A 16,369-nucleotide genomic window follows, 5' to 3' on the forward strand; every position below is an offset into this window, starting at 1 on the left:
GGAACGAAAGGTCCGATCGCTGTCTTGCTCCAACCTATGGTTCTCGCCTTAGCCGAAGCCAGTCGCGCAATGTCGTGGCCGCCGTAAATAATCGTCAGCGTTTGAAGACTCGTTCTTTATTAGCTGCATACTTCTACGTTAGTTCACTGCATAATAAGCTATCAATTTTACACTTTAAACAACATTAATGAGCAAAAAACTTCGCCGTTTTGAAGTTCACTTTCACAGTTTGTCACTGAAAAGTCCGTGCAGAGTAAACTTAGACGGACTTTAGAATTGATACACAATCAGATTTCCAAGAAAGTTAGCGCGAATTTAGGCATTTCTCTACAACCCAGCGTCACTTGTCTAAGACGAAACTAAAACGCCCTAATTTGTACTTCATTAGTACACGTTAAAATCTTTATTAGAATGACAATGTTAACTGCAAGACCCTTTGGGGATAAGTAGGCATCACACGCCATCGGCAAAGCTCAAATTGCTTATGAATAATTAAAATAAACGCCGTTTAGGGTGGTGACGTAAACGCACAACACTTGAAATAGAAAACGCACTAAAGTATGGCTACCGCGAAAGAGGAAATTTATTTTTGTGTAATATTTTGACATTAGTGTATATATATATTGAATTGTTAATTTGTTTTTGTATAGTCGCCATCAGATATATCGGAGCGGCCAAGGTGTTCACAATATCTGAACACGCGCTCTAACGCCTTGACAATAGAGGCGTGTTCAGATATTTGTGAGCACCTTGGCCGCTCCGATATATCTGATGGCGACTGTACTTGTAAATAACTTATTGTAACTATTGCATGCCTTCTTTGGTAGAACATAAACACACGCTTTTTAAAAATGTTATCACATTTACATAATTTAAATATGTTCTTGCAATAAACTTATTGATTGATTTATTGAACCGTTGACTTGTCAAGTAAAGGGGCCCACTGATTATCAGTCCGCCGGACGATATCAGCCTGTCAGTTAAAGGCCGATATCGTCCGGCGGACTGGTAATCAGTGGGCCCCTTAAGTGTAACAATTACACTATTCGCGGAGAAATATATCGAATTTCATGAATAGGCTGTCTCGCATGACTTAACAACACAATACTTAGTAGAATGACAATGTAACGAGTTTTGTTTTGAGGCCGACTTCAAAGCCGAAAAGGCACTAAAACAGATCTACAGATCGGGCCAGAAAAAATACTTTAAAAAAAACTAAAACACTGGCAACACTGAGGGTGCGTTTACGTCTTAGAACGGCTGAAAACACCCTAGTTTGACACCGTCTTATTTAACTAGGATTATTGATTATACGATTTGTCCCTATTATCTGTATAAAGCCCTATCTTTCGTATAAATAGATACATAATGTTAGCGTTATGGCACTTTATTTTAAAACAATGCTGTCAGTAGGACAGTAATAGTGATATATTTTCTTATAATTTTTTTCGAATGATCAATATAAATTATTTATGTTTTTTTTAAATATTACAGTAAAACGGTAATATAGTTTAAAACGACCTGATACAAATAATAAAAACAAATCGTATTTAGTGTACATTTCGATAATTTCGCTGTCTATGACACAGCACTCAGAACATTTCCTTAATAAATAATAAATATAAATTCCTAAGTAAGTATACATATATCAATCTTTTAATATGATGCAAACCCAAAAATTTATTTTCGGCTTAGCAAAAGCTGCCTGAGATGTATTAATATGGTAATAAAATAACTAATAAATATTCCAAAATGTTCTGAATCCCGAAAGTAGCATTTTGGTACACATATTTAATTACTGACTAACATTTGTGCGTTTCGACCTATTTATTATTTCACATCACGATACTAAGGTACTCGATACATACACCAAACAAGATACTTGTCGTATAATTATAATATCTTTATATCATATATTTATTGCTGTTTCTGTCACACAGATTACAATGAAGAGCTCGATTTATCTCACTTATATTTTACATGCTGGCATTTATATTATTTACTTATCGATTTCTTTGATTTGAAGGATTTTATGATACAGTTTCGAACGAGGTGTGGAATATTCTGAGTGTTTGGGCATAAAATAAAAATATATGGGGCATTTTCTATGAGAAGTCGTGAAGTTTTATTGTCGATGGCGCTTACGCCGCACAGCGTCGCGCGGCATTGTATTTATATCGGAGCATCGTTAATAATGGCGTAAGCGCCATCGACAATAAGGTCCCTTTTTATAGAAAATACCACATATTTATTTGAATAAACATATAAATGCCAGCGTCAGTTGTACTTTACGGTCATTGCCTCGTATCAGAACTAACATGAATCCCAAATTATGGCCTGTCTGTTAAAAACTACATAAAATAAAAATATATGGGGCATTTTCTATGAGAAGTCGAGAAGTTTTATTGTCGATGGCGCTTACGCCGCACAGCGTCGCGCGGCATTGTATTTATATCGGAGCATCGTTAATAATGGCGTAAGCGCCATCGACAATAAGGTCCCTTTTTATAGAAAATACCACATATTTATTTGAATAAACATATAAATGCCAGCGTCAGTTGTACTTTACGGTCATTGCCTCGTATCAGAACTAACATGAATCCCAAATTATGGCCTGTCTGTTAAAAACTACATAAAATAAAAATATATGGGGCATTTTCTATGAGAAGTCGAGAAGTCTTATTGTCGATGGCGCTTACGCCGCACAGCGTCGCGCGGCATTGTATTTATATCGGAGCATCGTTAATAATGGCGTAAGCGCCATCGACAATAAGGTCCCTTTTTATAGAAAATACCACATACTTATTTGAATAAACATATAAATGCCAGCGTCAGTTGTACTTTACGGTCATTGCCTCGTATCAGAACTAACATGAATCCCAAATTATGGCCTGTCTGTTAAAAACTACGTTTATTTTGGTATTCATTCCTACAAGGTCCCTATACACGATATAAACCGACACATTATAAATACTAAGCTATGTAAGCTATACATTAAACTCTAACTCCTCGACCACGAAACGCACGATCCCAGCGTGCTTGACGCCGACCACCACACATTTGTTTGCCTTTAGGGCCACCCCTCTTTAGCGTCAACCTTATGGCTGCTGCTCGACGGAACGTTAACGCAACTGCTCAGTGACGCCATTTTCTATAGCGCTGACTAAATGCCGCCGCAAAAGACGCTAGTGTGGAGTAGCCCTTATAAGGCAGAGGGAATATATTTCCCACATGGTTTTAAACTTTGATTATGCAAAATTTATAGGATTAAATTTTGCATAATTTTTGACACACATGCCTTATAAAACGTAAAACAATGTACGCTCGGAGTGTGCGTCCCGTGGCCCTCGGTGTAAATGAACAATGAACAACGCAAGATTTAAAAAGTCTATATATATTTATTGCTTACTGGGTTCCTTTTGCGGAAGACTTTGCTTCGAAGTCGATAGTTTCAGGTCCACACCTAGGTCTTGCTCTAGGTTTAGCTTACTTCTTAAGACGATCTGGCAAACATTTGGGCCAAATAGAGTTATATTGCATTTTAAAGTCCACGAAATTGTTAAACAATCCATATATTCTTATGCAATATACGTAGATTATATTGATTATCGTGAACCTCAGTGAAAGCCCATCGAGTATATGAAGAGTGCCAACATCAATCTTAAGCGAGGTTTAGACTAGCAAGAACTTGCATGCAATTTACGTTACATTCCGGTATCTGATCAAACTTTTTAATGCAGTTTACCTCAGTAGTCGGCAATGTAACGTAAATTGCATGCAAGTTCTTGCTAGTCTAAACCGCGCTTAAGATTAATATTCAATTTAAATCCAGTAACTGTAATGCCATACGATAAATAAATTTATTATTCAACGACTATTGCTATATAAACCAGGGGTCGGCAACAGGCGGCCCGCGGGCCGCATGCGGCCCGCGAACCTCTCATTTTGGCAAACGACAATACCTGATAAAGTCATAAATATTAACAAAGTGCGGCCCGCGTCAATTTACTACTATGTGGCCCTTGGCTGCTAAAAGGTTGCCGACCCCTGCTATAAACTATAGTCTAGCAAACCAATTTTGTCAGTAACAGTAGAATAAAACCAAATTCTCAAACAGAGGTTTGGGGTTGTAATATAATATTAGTATAAGAAAAATACTGTGTGAATCTCTATGCATATGCTCTACTAAGAGTTGCTACTCTTGCCAAACTTGACTACAGTTTCATAAAAAAAAACTTCGACAGCTAATCACTTTGCGTTCATGGCATAAGGACGTAAGTCATGCAACTTAATTTAAAATTATAGCCCCAAAAATATATGTAGTTATTTTTTAAGCAAAATTTGGATAACATAAATAAATAAATAAATATTTTAGGACATTCTTACACAGATTGACTAAGTCCCACGGTAAGCCCAAGGAGGCTTGTGTTATGGGTACTCAGACAACGATATATATAATATATAAATACTTAAATACATAGAAAACACCCATGACTTAGGAACAAATATCTGTGCTCATCACACAAATAAATGCCCTTACCGGGATTCGAACCCAGGACCATCGGCTTCACAGGCAGGGTCACTATCCACTAGGCCAGACCGGTCGACATTTTTTTATTTTAAAGATTCTTTAGCCAAAATAAAATCACTATATGCCTATAGAAGTAAGCTAAATATAGACTAGACAAACAATACGTGGTACAGTGCATTAGGACTATTCCGTTTGTACATGGAAATACTATTACTAAACATCTAGTAAAATAATATCAACAACATCTAAATATCTCTCAATTCAACGACATATTGTTACCATTCGGAATCTACTACTAACACTATCGACGCCTAATCATTATGGAACTATAATAAATTCCGAAAGCATAGCTTCCTACCCTTCTTTACTCATTTCTTCAACGACGCTTTATACCTTAGATTTGATGCGTAGCCATATTTTTTTCCTACCAAAATCCATCGCTCCCAGTCGGATTTTTTGATCGATTTGATTATACATTACAGAAAATATCACGATCAATTTTTGTTGTATACTCCATAGATCAATTTCATAGCGAATCTCAATGCTCAAGCGTTAAATTTGACCAAAGATTTATTAAGTGTAGAAATGTCTACGTAAAATGTATGCTATGAATGTGATAGCGCTGTACGGCACAACACATGCGAAATCTAACTGTCAAAAGTTGACGTTTTACATTCCAGTTACAACATTTATCGTTATCGCGATCTAATTCAGCTGACAAACTCAGGGTACGACTTTTTCTTAGACTTCGTGTTCTACATTCAATAACTCTGTGATTTTACTCATTAGCGACTTCTTAGACATTCTTGAACGTTTCAGATTCCTTAGCAACGCATTAAGCTCGACTCCCAAAGCGTATAACTCTAAGCATCAACATCTTGATTTTCCAAAGCATCAACATCTTAATTTTCCAGCTCAACCGACCTTTTCATCTTTTCGTGTAACAATATGTGTTCTAACAACAAAACGCTATAGGCAATGGTCTAAAACTAAGTTTAAACATTACTTGGAACTGTCTAAGGCCTGGGGTCTTACTAAAGAGCTGTGCGCACCAGATGCGTGAGCGTAGACGTGCGCGCTGTAATATACAGATCCTTATGAGAGACGGCACACTGATTGCGTGAGGTGTGCGTGTACGGCTCCAACATTTTAGCGCACGCGCACGTGGACGCAGCCGGTGTGCTCTAGCCTTAAATCACTCGACTTAACTTTGAATTCAAAATATTACGAAATCGGCTTTTATTTAAAACTAGATTGTCGGGATAACATTTTTGAAGTTGTTTTCTTTAATAATAAGATAATTATGTTCAAGAGGGTTTCATATTAGGTACTTTATGTAGTACATATTGTCAAAATCATAGTTGACCACCGATCTAATCAACACTCTTAGCAGATTGGTCCTCAAAGAAAACTGTTATACCTAATTAACTTTAAATTAGTAAAAAATAAAATATAACAATCATTAGCGTTACAAATATCTTAACAAATATAGGCCCTGCTTATTTTAGTTTAGTTATTAGGAATTATAGTAGGGATGTTAAAATCTTAAAGAGGTAGAAGGTTAATTTGCAAAAAAAAAAAGTTTTTGACATAGAGAAGATGTAAAAAGACTTCGAAATGTGTTTTAGATTACAAAGACACTTTAATTTTGTTTTATATATCATAGTGAGATTCATTAAAATTTGTTTTTTCTGTACTAAAAGGTATTTATACTTTGACAAAAAATATATATAAATGGCCACTGAAATGATGACTTTTTGACTGGTGGGGATGCCAATATACTTAAATATACAGGTACGTGATAAAAGTAGTAGTATTAAAAACATTAACTCATTTTTCTAACATGGCTAATAAAACTGTGTATAAGGAAACAACAAAATGACTCATTTTTAGATGATTTAGAAACTTTTAAGTTGTACAACCAATGATATTGTTAAAACTGTTAGATTTTTTAATTTACAAAGACCAATTCAACATAAATTAAACATCAGTGTCAGATCTGGAACTAAATAAATAACAAGAAAATCCAAAACAGTTTCACCATTGGAGGTAAATGACCAAATTAAAAACTTTTATTCGAGAATGAAGTAAACTTAATATAAATATTAAAATAATATCAGCTTTGGCTTTATTTAACACGATTTTCTTAATACTTCGTGCATCCACTCATACCCATTGTATAAGGGCGTCCGTCTAGCTGACGCGGTTGTCCGGAGCTGGTGAGCGGGTAAACTAAAAATAGTACCTATTAGCGTTGCTAACTGGCGCGGACGCGTGCGACAGATTTTACCCACAACGGCATCCGCGTGCGTGCGCCCGCTCCGTGGACGCCCTAAAAGGTCAATTCAACGACTGATTTCTCGAACACCACATAAAATAATTATCAATTCATTGAACAATACCATCGGTTCGCACAGTCAAGCGTCGTCTCGACGCGTCAATCGAATCCGAACCTATTGGGGTTGTGTTAAGGCTTACGTTCAGTCGTGGCGCCGCCGGCGGCGGAACACGAGCGCGAAGATGCTGCGGAGGCGCCGCCAGCGCCGGCGCCCGCCGCCCGTCGAGATGCCGGTCGCCATTAATGAGGACTGGGGACAAAGTGACTCTTGTATACTATTGAATAGTCGAAATTAAAACTGCGCCTAATCCCGTTGAGATAAGACACTTGATAATTATTATAACAAAAAATCAATTTATTTCAAAAACCGCAGATGGTTATACTACGAATTACTTGTGATTTTTTGGCATACTACATATTTCCGTCACGGGTGCTTTTTTTTATCGTTAATTGTTTCTATGGAAAAGTTGTAAAAACCGAAATTGATATTTTAAAGTTTTTTAATTGAAATGGGTTTTGCCTATGATTGATATGCTAAACTATGAATTTCAAACGATTTGGCTTAAAAATAGTCGTTGTTTTTTTTTTCAAACAAAATGTATTGGGCAGGAACAAAAAATCTATATAATTGAAGAACCGCAAAGAAATACCGTAATATTCTTATGCCAAATCGTCCCAAATTCAAGTTACCATAACATTGTTGGGCAAAACCTATTTCAATAAAAATAAAAACAACAACTTTGGTTTCTACGTCAATCAGAGCCGAATTTCAGCCCACAGTGGCTCGTCGAGATCCCTGTGCTCATTAACGAGGACTAATAGATTGAGTCTTGTTTGCTATGGAATAATGTCGAAATTTTAACAACAACCAATTTGGAATCAGCGATAACTGGAGTAATTATAAACTATCTTGTTTCATACGCAGCAGTTGCTAAGTATTTCAACAGACAAACAGGTAAAATAAAAGTTCAGTCAAGTATTTTCGATGAGAGGGAACATTACCTGTCTCTGTCGCTCCAACCGGCGTATTTCACGCACGAGCGCGTGAAAAGCGTCATCGACGAAATGTCTCAGCGCAGCCGACGTCTCGAAGAACGGGCAGCCGAGCTGCGTGGCGAGCGCCGAGCCTTCTTCAGTTGTCACCTGCAACAAATATTGTTTGTCAAAGGACTGTCTCATTTCAAACATGGGCGGAGAGGGTCATACCGTCTTTGTCTTACACTAGTACTAGCGCCCAAAAGAAAAGGATGAATATGATTTTCCTGGTTGTTACTGACTGACAAATTGATTTGACCAACTATAGTTATTATTAGCAATAATAAATGTAAAAAAAAAAGTATTCTATCACCAAGTATAAGTTATTTTTTACGAATTAAAATGTGAACTAAAACATGAAAACCATTTACGACATTTTGATGTCTATCATTAATTGTAAATTATTTAACAATATCAAAACTAACTATTTTATAAAATATTTTGCTTTGTGTTTTTTAAGTAGTCACACTACTATTGACTTGGTCATTTTTAGGGTTCCGTACCTAAACGGGACCCTATTACTAAGACTCCGCTGTCTGTCTGTCTTTCCGTCTGTCACCAGGCTGTATCTCATCAACCATGATAACTAGACAGTTGAAATTTTCACAGATGATGAATTTCTGTTCCCGCTATAACAACAAATACTAAACCCAGAATAAAATAAATATTTTAGTTTGGCTCCCATACAACAAACGTGATTTTTTTGCCGTTTTTTGCGTAATGGTACGGAACCCTTGCGCGAGTCTGACTCGCACTTGGCCGGTTTTTTCTTTAGTGTATGATATCTATTTCAATTTATAATATCAAAACCATAGAGTAACTTATACTAGAGCGGTACTGTCATAGTAAATTTTATAACCCCAGTAAATTCACTGCCATCTGTCGACACACTTTAAAGCTAAAAATGAAGATTTATAAAAATACGATAAAATGTATTTAAATATAGATAAATGATTTTTTTATTTGCATTAATTATTTTTATGATTTTGACCCATGTTCTTTCACTGATATGCGTTAAAATTGTTAAATAACAAACGAAACCGTCAACGCCATCTATACGACTGTAGGCCAAAACTAGTAGCGCCCTCTGAACGAGAATCAAATTTTCTTAATTTTCGAGGCACGTTTTTTCCTTAGACTGTATCCATCTATTACGGAGTTATATCTATCTTTGATCAAAACTAACAGGAAATGGGTAATTCTGATTTTATTTTAGTTAATAGGTCCATTTGTTATGGATTGTACTAGCACCAACCTGCCTATTCAGGGCCAACATGGATGTCAATAAAGTATTTTCAGTAAAGAGGCTCTTATGAAAAAACCAACCTGCCGACATCTAGGAGCCAAATCCAGCTTATTCCCGACGAGGACAAGAGGCAGGCACTCCGTGGGCCGCGCCTGCGCCAGCAGCCGGCGGTACTCGGCCGCCGCGCGGAAGGAGCGCCGGTCCGTCACGGAGTAGCAGAGCACGAAGCCCTCTCCGCACCGCATGTACTGCTCCCGCATTGCTGTGAACTCCACCTGGGGAGAAGATGGTTGCTTTCAAGTTTACATATGAATGTTACCACACTTAATGCAAATTACCATCCTCACCACCACTTAGATGGTTGGCAGTCCTCAACTGTGCGTTTCTCTAGAAACTTCCTGCCTCGCACAGCTAAACTGTGGAATGAACTGTCGCCTGCGGTATTTCCGGACCGATATGACCTTCAAACCTTCAAGAAAAGAGCGTATTCCCATCTTAAAGGCCGGCAACGCACTTACAACCCCTCTGGTGTTGCGGGTGTCCATGGGCGGCGGTAATCGCTTACCATCAGGTGATCCGTCTGCTCGTTTGCCTCCTATTTCATAAAAAAAATATATATATATATATATATTTCATTTCATTTCATTTCATTTTAAACCTTCAGAGGCTTCTTGTTAGTGAAGACTTGAGTCTTTGGAGTAGGAACTGTATAGTTGGTCAAACCAAATTGTCACAAAAAAACTATACTCATCCTTTTCTTTTGGGTGCTAGTACTAGTGTAAGACAAAGATAGTATGATTCTCTCGGTCTATGTTTGGAATGAGACAGTCTTTGACAAACTACAAGTCAGTTTATTATATTGTGGACATTAAATTGAAGCTTAAATTATTTATTGTTTAGGATTTTTATAACATTGTTGTCTCTTTAAAGCAAGAGTAAATTATTAGGCTATAGTTTGAATCCTCTTAAATGATTTTTACGCCAAAGATCTGTTAAACAAAAGCCATTTTTTTTGGCCGAGCGTGTCACGCGCTTAGATACAATGGCCACGCGCTCGGACAAAAGAAACAATGGCTTTTGTTTAACAGATTAGGGTCTTTGGCGTAAAAATCATTTGAGAAGATTCAGACTATATTGCTGAAACTGTGAGTTGAATTAAGGCCCTTTCATCAGTTTCATCTCTTTTCATCAGGAGGGACTTATCAATATTGTATTATTAATGTATTAATGCTACCAAGCATGAATTAAATTTGATGGCTGTGGCAAGGATATTCCTTGATTCAATTATTCAGAGCCAAAAGGGTACAAGGACCAAGTGGTTTATAAGGGGCAGTCTGAGCCAAACCTTGCAGTCAGTTTTGGAAGACTAGGGCGTAGCAAATATTCATAGGCCTAGAAAACCAAATCTTAAAGTATACCCATAGAATAAATAACAGTACTATCATACAGAAAGGTTACAAAACCGAAGTTTGTCAGCAGTTCAGGGTCGAACCATGACGTCCCTTTCTAATTATATGGCACTATCCCTTTCGGCTATTTAGGGTTGTCAAAATTCAGGTCATTATCTTATCTGTGGTCGTGCAAGGGACGAGTTGTGCCAACCCTAATAATTGCTCGGAGCAATGCTGAGCCGAACGGAGCCGAGTTTGCCCAAAAGGAGGAGTGTCTCCCCACTGACACGGGTAAAACGAGGGTAAAACAGTTGAATCGCCATTAGACTTATTTATCGAAGTGGTCAAGGCTGAGGAGTTTGCCTAAAGCGTGGAGTTTCGTACCCCTGGTATACCACTCAAATTCACCCTGTGCAAAATTGCGGGGAGTAACAGCCAGATAGGAAAAAAAAACTGTGGTTGTGCACGCAAAAGGGACGTCAAGTTGTGCCAACCCTAATAATTGCTCAGAGCAATGCTGAGCCAAATGGAGCTGAGTTTGTCCAATAGGAGGAGTGTCTCCCCACTGACACGGGTAAAACGAGGTTAAAACGGTACAATCGCCATCAGACTTATATATCGAAGTGGTCAAGGCTCAGGAGTTTGCCTAAAGCATGGAGTTTTGCACCCCTGGTATACCACTCAAATTCTCTGAAGTAATTTTTAAGTGATTCTTATAAACTCAGACAGATTTTAACTTACTTGTCCTGCTGTGTCCAAAATATCCAACAATGCTGGTTCTCCATCAATGACAGCTTGCTGCTGATATGAGTCCTCTGCAAAACAAAAAATTAAATGTTTTGTAAGAAAATTTAATATACAATTTAGCTATATGTAGGTGGTCTTAATGTAACATTACTTAAAATTATAATTTCTATCTAATATTACTACATTTGGAGGAACTCACTTACAGAGTAAAACACCTGTTTTTGAGCCATGTATATAGCTGGGTTTTGAATGGATATAGAGGTAGGAGATTAATATTTTCAGCTTAGTTTTTTTTCATAAAAAGTGAATTATTCAGAATGAAGTCTAATAAAAGTTTGTTAGGATATCTTGTGTTTTTATGGTAAACATCTATGGCCTTTTTAAATAGATCTGGGTGATTTTTTACAAAAACCGCTGCCTCGATTGTACATGCATGGTAGTGTCAAAACCCCGGTTAACCCCGGGTTAGTGGAATGGTGCAAGTGGTGCTAAGTAACATATGTCACTATAGTTAACATTTCATGAAGACAGGATCACTGGATTATGCAGCTTCCTCTGCTTTTATAGTGGCCTAGTCATCAGGGCATGTATATGATAGGTATGTACTTTGTGGCCCTCGACTGCTTAGTTAATAATATTCGTTTGTGGTGCTTTGAAAAAAAGGTAGAGTATGCCAGAATTAGCCTGGTGTACAGTGGAACAATAAGTAGTGTAGATATACAAATTGTTTGTAAACAGTTTGGAATGCTGTAAACTATCTATACTATGTTGTTAATACTTGAAAATTTATATGAAACGAAAAAAAAAACATGTTTGATTCTTATGGGGAAATCCGTAGATAACAAGATAAATAAACATTGACGCATACCTATAGTAGGGTCATGGTAGTCCAAGAAACTGTGGCTCACGAACTGCAGAGTGACCGCGGACTTGCCCACTCCCCCGTCCCCCAGCACGACGATCTTGTACACCCGGAGCCCGCGCGACGTCCCCGCCGCCTCGCCGGCCATGCCTCCACATGCCTGGCCCTTCGGACCTTGGCCTCGCCCGCCTTCGCCTCCTTCACTCGCCGAACCCACACCGCGCCATCGCCCCACACCGCACAAACCTAAGATCACCACCGTGATTGCTTCTAGCAGAACAGGGATTTGTTCATTTGTTAACGCGCATTGTGTTCATAATAAATTATTGCAATAAAAATCGACAGCTGATTATTGTACGCGATTGACATTTCGAGTGTTGTTTTGTGTATGTTGGTATTATTGGTAGAACCAAAACCAGCATTCATAATTTAAAGACGAGAATGTGAGTATGTGACGAGAACCAAAAAAAGAAATGAGTCTCAGTCTCACGTCTTGCATCTTGACTCTTAGACCTCTTAGTTATGCGATCTGTACAATTATTAATATTTAATACGGATTAATTAGTTTAGAATTATTTGATTAGCATTTTTTATTAAATAGACTGCGAGATACACCAACTTTTATTTAATTTGGAATGCGCTTTAAACATATCTGTGGCGGCTAGCGTTCAAAAACTACATTTTGGTTTATTTTTTTATTTTGGGGTAATATAGTTTTGTCATTACGTTCATTTGTATACGTATACAGTAACATATGAAAGATTAATAATATATTATCTATATATTTTTTTATAAAATGTTTAAAACCATGAAATCTATTATAATTTTTTAAAAGTTTGAGTCAGATAAGAGTAAAAACGGCGTGAATATGAATGCACCCGCCGAAAACAAAATGTCCTGCTGTCACTTTCCAATTTTTGTAAACAAATTTATTTTATTATCAAAATAAATAATAACTTGAAATGGCTCACATACAATTCGTTGACGAACTCGTAAGAGAATATTTACTATACAGGGGATTTACATCCACTGTAAAAGCTTTCGACAGTGACTTGAAAACTGATAAAGACAAAGGTTTTAGAGTGGACAAGATTGTGGATCAAATTTTGCATTTTATAAACGTTTCTGATCTCAACGGCTTGAAGGAGTACTGGTCCCACCTCGACAGTTTGATTTTCTCTAAATTAGAGATACACGTTCAACCAGGTAATGTATTATTTATCTTTAAATCTCAGGATAAACAATGCTGGAAAGAAGTCAATCTCTAAGGTCACTACATTTGTTTCAGCTGTGAGGAAATTAGAATACAGTCTCTACAAGCTGTATTTAGTGACGGCCGCACAAGGTACCGGTGGAGTGAAGAATGAAAGAGTTACAGAATTTTTTGCTAAGATGCTGCCTGAGTTGCAGGGCCAAAATGAATGGAGGGATTGGTTTAGTAAGTATAATACTTAGAACTTAGAAAATAAGTAGTTCGCTTCGTTGTTGCCTGTTTCAATATCATCATGAGGAATACAAGCTGGGGATACTCTTTTGCTCCTTAATAAAACAAGATTGCTTCAGCTTCTTCTAAAGCTAAAATCAACATTTTCCAGTGCTCCCATACATCCAAAAACCAGAAGAGAACCCAACATTCAGCCTCTTCTTCACCCGAGCATGGCAAGACAGTGTGCTAGTGTCGCTGCACAATCTGCTAGCCACCGTGTTTCAGTGCATGCCGCAGCCTACACTGACAAGTTATGAGAGTGATGTTGCTATGGTGAAGAGGCTGCAGGATGAGCTGGCTGCACTTAAAGGAAAGGTAATACAAATATAAATTTTGACGACCGGTCTGGCCGAGTGGCTAGTGACTGCCTATGAAACCGATGGTCCTGGGTTTGAATCCCGGTAAGAGCATTTATAGTAGATATATATGGAAGAAATGGGAGGAGGCCTTTACCCAAACAGGATACCAGAAAGGAGAAAAATCAACAGAAACAACAACAGCATAAAAACATATTTTAACCAAATTTAAAAACTAATATTAGAAACTTATAATAATAAATAATATTTGTGTGATGAGCACAGATATTTGTTCCTAAATCTGTCTTGAGTACCCACAACACAAGCCTTCTTGAGCTTACTGTGGGACTTAGTCAATTTGTGTAAGAATGTCTGTATAATATTTATTTATTATTATTTAAATGCATAAACATATAAACAAGGCATGTTTAGTGAACTGCACATATACTATGAGGGTGCTACTATATTCTAATAACTCTTGAAATAACTGAAAATTTAAAAATGATCTAATAGTGGCTTCTACAAGTTCTACACAATAAAATTACAGTAAAACATGCTTAAGAAGATTTTTAAGAGACCATGCCAATAATATTGGCACACTATATTATAGTGTTTTGAGTGGGAAATTTGTATCACTAACCAAGAATAAATGGATGAAAACAAACTGAAGGGGTCTGTGTAAACAAGCATATTAAGTGAGTTCTACTGTAAACTAAGTACATTAGCTGATGTGATCACACTAGGTACTACCCAACCCACCCAGACTACCCAGTACTACCCAGACTACCCAAAAATCTGTTTATCGTAAAGAATGAAGATTTCGTTGACATGCTTAGTTAACAGTTTAGTTCAGATTAGGTGAATTGACTCTTCCATAAGTATAACAACCAAATATTTGAATTTGTTCCAGACCCATCAGCCAATAGACAAGATTTCTCCAAGCGGACACCAATCGCGACTAGCGCAATACTCGCGTCTCAGCGGCCCCCTACCATTGGTGGACGACTTCTGCGCAGTCCCGTCAGAGCAGCTGGACAGCGGAGCCCGAGAGGCTAAGGGGCTGCGGGGGCTGATCCGGCAGATGGGCGGCAGCCCCGGCGCGCCCAGGAGCGCGGCCCGGAGTCAGAGCCAGAACTAAAAGTACTCTGATCCAATGTTGAATAATTCAATCATAGTTCAATCGCTAAATGTTATTCATGAAATTATCGGTAACTAAGATACACACTATCCAAATTAAAATATTCTTGAAATGTGCACTTTATGTGATGTGTGACAAGGTAAAAAACTTATCTTTATTCAAACCACATACTTATACAAGGTGTATCAATCATAGGATAGTAATAGATTTGCTTTTGTTAATAGATTTAAGATAATAATGAATATTACTTGTAAATATATTAGTACATTCCGTCTATAAACTATCTTATTAGTTATTTGTTTATTTTATAAGTTAAGAACAAAGATCACCCTTATTACACTACCTTACGAAGGTCGAGGAGATCGTAAAGTATGTACGAGTCAAGTCCGGATTCATCCTGAGGGTCGCGAAGTTGGAATCTCGACACAGCAGCGTGAATTTTAATTATTTTGTGGTGAGCGTTCCGACTGGACATCTAGCGACCTTCACCAAGGAGGAGTTTTGGCCGAACAATGTCAAGTACCGGCGATTCCGCAGCCTGCGATTCGCAAGTATCGCAGCCATAATTGTGAGTTTTTAGTTTTAAGATATATTTTATAATAATATGTATATGCTAGTTTTAACTTTTAAGGTATTTATCTATGGGCTAGTTGCCTGAAAATAAAGATTTTCATTCATTGCTTCTACTGCTTCCTAAAACAGCTGTCCGACCGCCAGTAATCAACAAGTAACGTTAAAACATTTACCTACTTTTCTCTTGTGTGAACAGTTAGATAGCAATGATTAATATCTACACGGGATACGCGTAAATACCTACTACGTTTTTGACGCAAAAAAATATTCCACACAAAATGAGCCGTGCGAGGAAATTACCCCGAGAAACAACCCGGCCTGTGTAGACGTTACCTCGGCCGAAAGAAGCGGAAGAGGCGGCTCGTTTTGTTAGAACCCGTCTAATTTCTTGTGGATTTCTCGCCGCCGGTCTGGCAGCAACCTTACACGGATTTGGCGTTAAGACTTCTTATATGTGGAGGTTTCCAAAATTATAGGTATTTATGGTATTTAGCATTATGGTAACCTGTCAAAACTAAATTCTTGTCACTTTATAGCAGCTAAATTTAAAAAGATATTTTTATAAATTAAATAAACTAAATTTATACGTGTTTTGTAACTGAAACAGATCCTAACAGGAACCTAACACGTAAACTTAAATTCAATAGATTTTACTACAGCTTTAACTTTCAACCATCGTTCCTGTAACATCATATAAAAGCTCGTAACTTCCACTCCACTGTTGTT

The 16,369-nt window shown here is 37.5% G+C and overlaps 2 protein-coding genes across 2 annotated transcripts; one reads left to right on the forward strand and one right to left on the reverse strand.

Annotated features, from left to right (window-relative positions):
• Window positions 1-1,053: 1,053 nt before the first annotated feature.
• Window positions 1,054-12,541, reverse strand: LOC134749272 (GTP-binding protein Rit2). The gene is made up of 5 exons (XM_063684166.1): window positions 12,157-12,541; window positions 11,283-11,356; window positions 9,231-9,425; window positions 7,872-8,012; window positions 1,054-7,119 (listed from the first exon to the last, which is right to left on the reverse strand). The coding sequence occupies exons 1-5, from the start codon at window positions 12,296-12,298 to the stop codon at window positions 7,012-7,014; spliced, it is 660 nt and encodes a 219-aa protein (XP_063540236.1). The 5' UTR covers window positions 12,299-12,541; the 3' UTR covers window positions 1,054-7,011.
• Window positions 12,542-13,050: 509 nt separating this feature from the next.
• Window positions 13,051-15,289, forward strand: LOC134749481 (WD repeat-containing protein 91). Its single transcript, XM_063684420.1, has 4 exons — window positions 13,051-13,356; window positions 13,439-13,588; window positions 13,746-13,951; window positions 14,843-15,289. Exons 1-4 carry the CDS (start codon window positions 13,113-13,115, stop codon window positions 15,068-15,070), a joined length of 828 nt encoding a protein of 275 aa, XP_063540490.1. The 5' UTR covers window positions 13,051-13,112; the 3' UTR covers window positions 15,071-15,289.
• Window positions 15,290-16,369: the final 1,080 nt, after the last annotated feature.

Source organism: Cydia strobilella, chromosome 18, assembly GCF_947568885.1.
Source record: "Cydia strobilella chromosome 18, ilCydStro3.1, whole genome shotgun sequence".
NCBI classification, from domain to species: domain Eukaryota; kingdom Metazoa; phylum Arthropoda; class Insecta; order Lepidoptera; family Tortricidae; genus Cydia; species Cydia strobilella.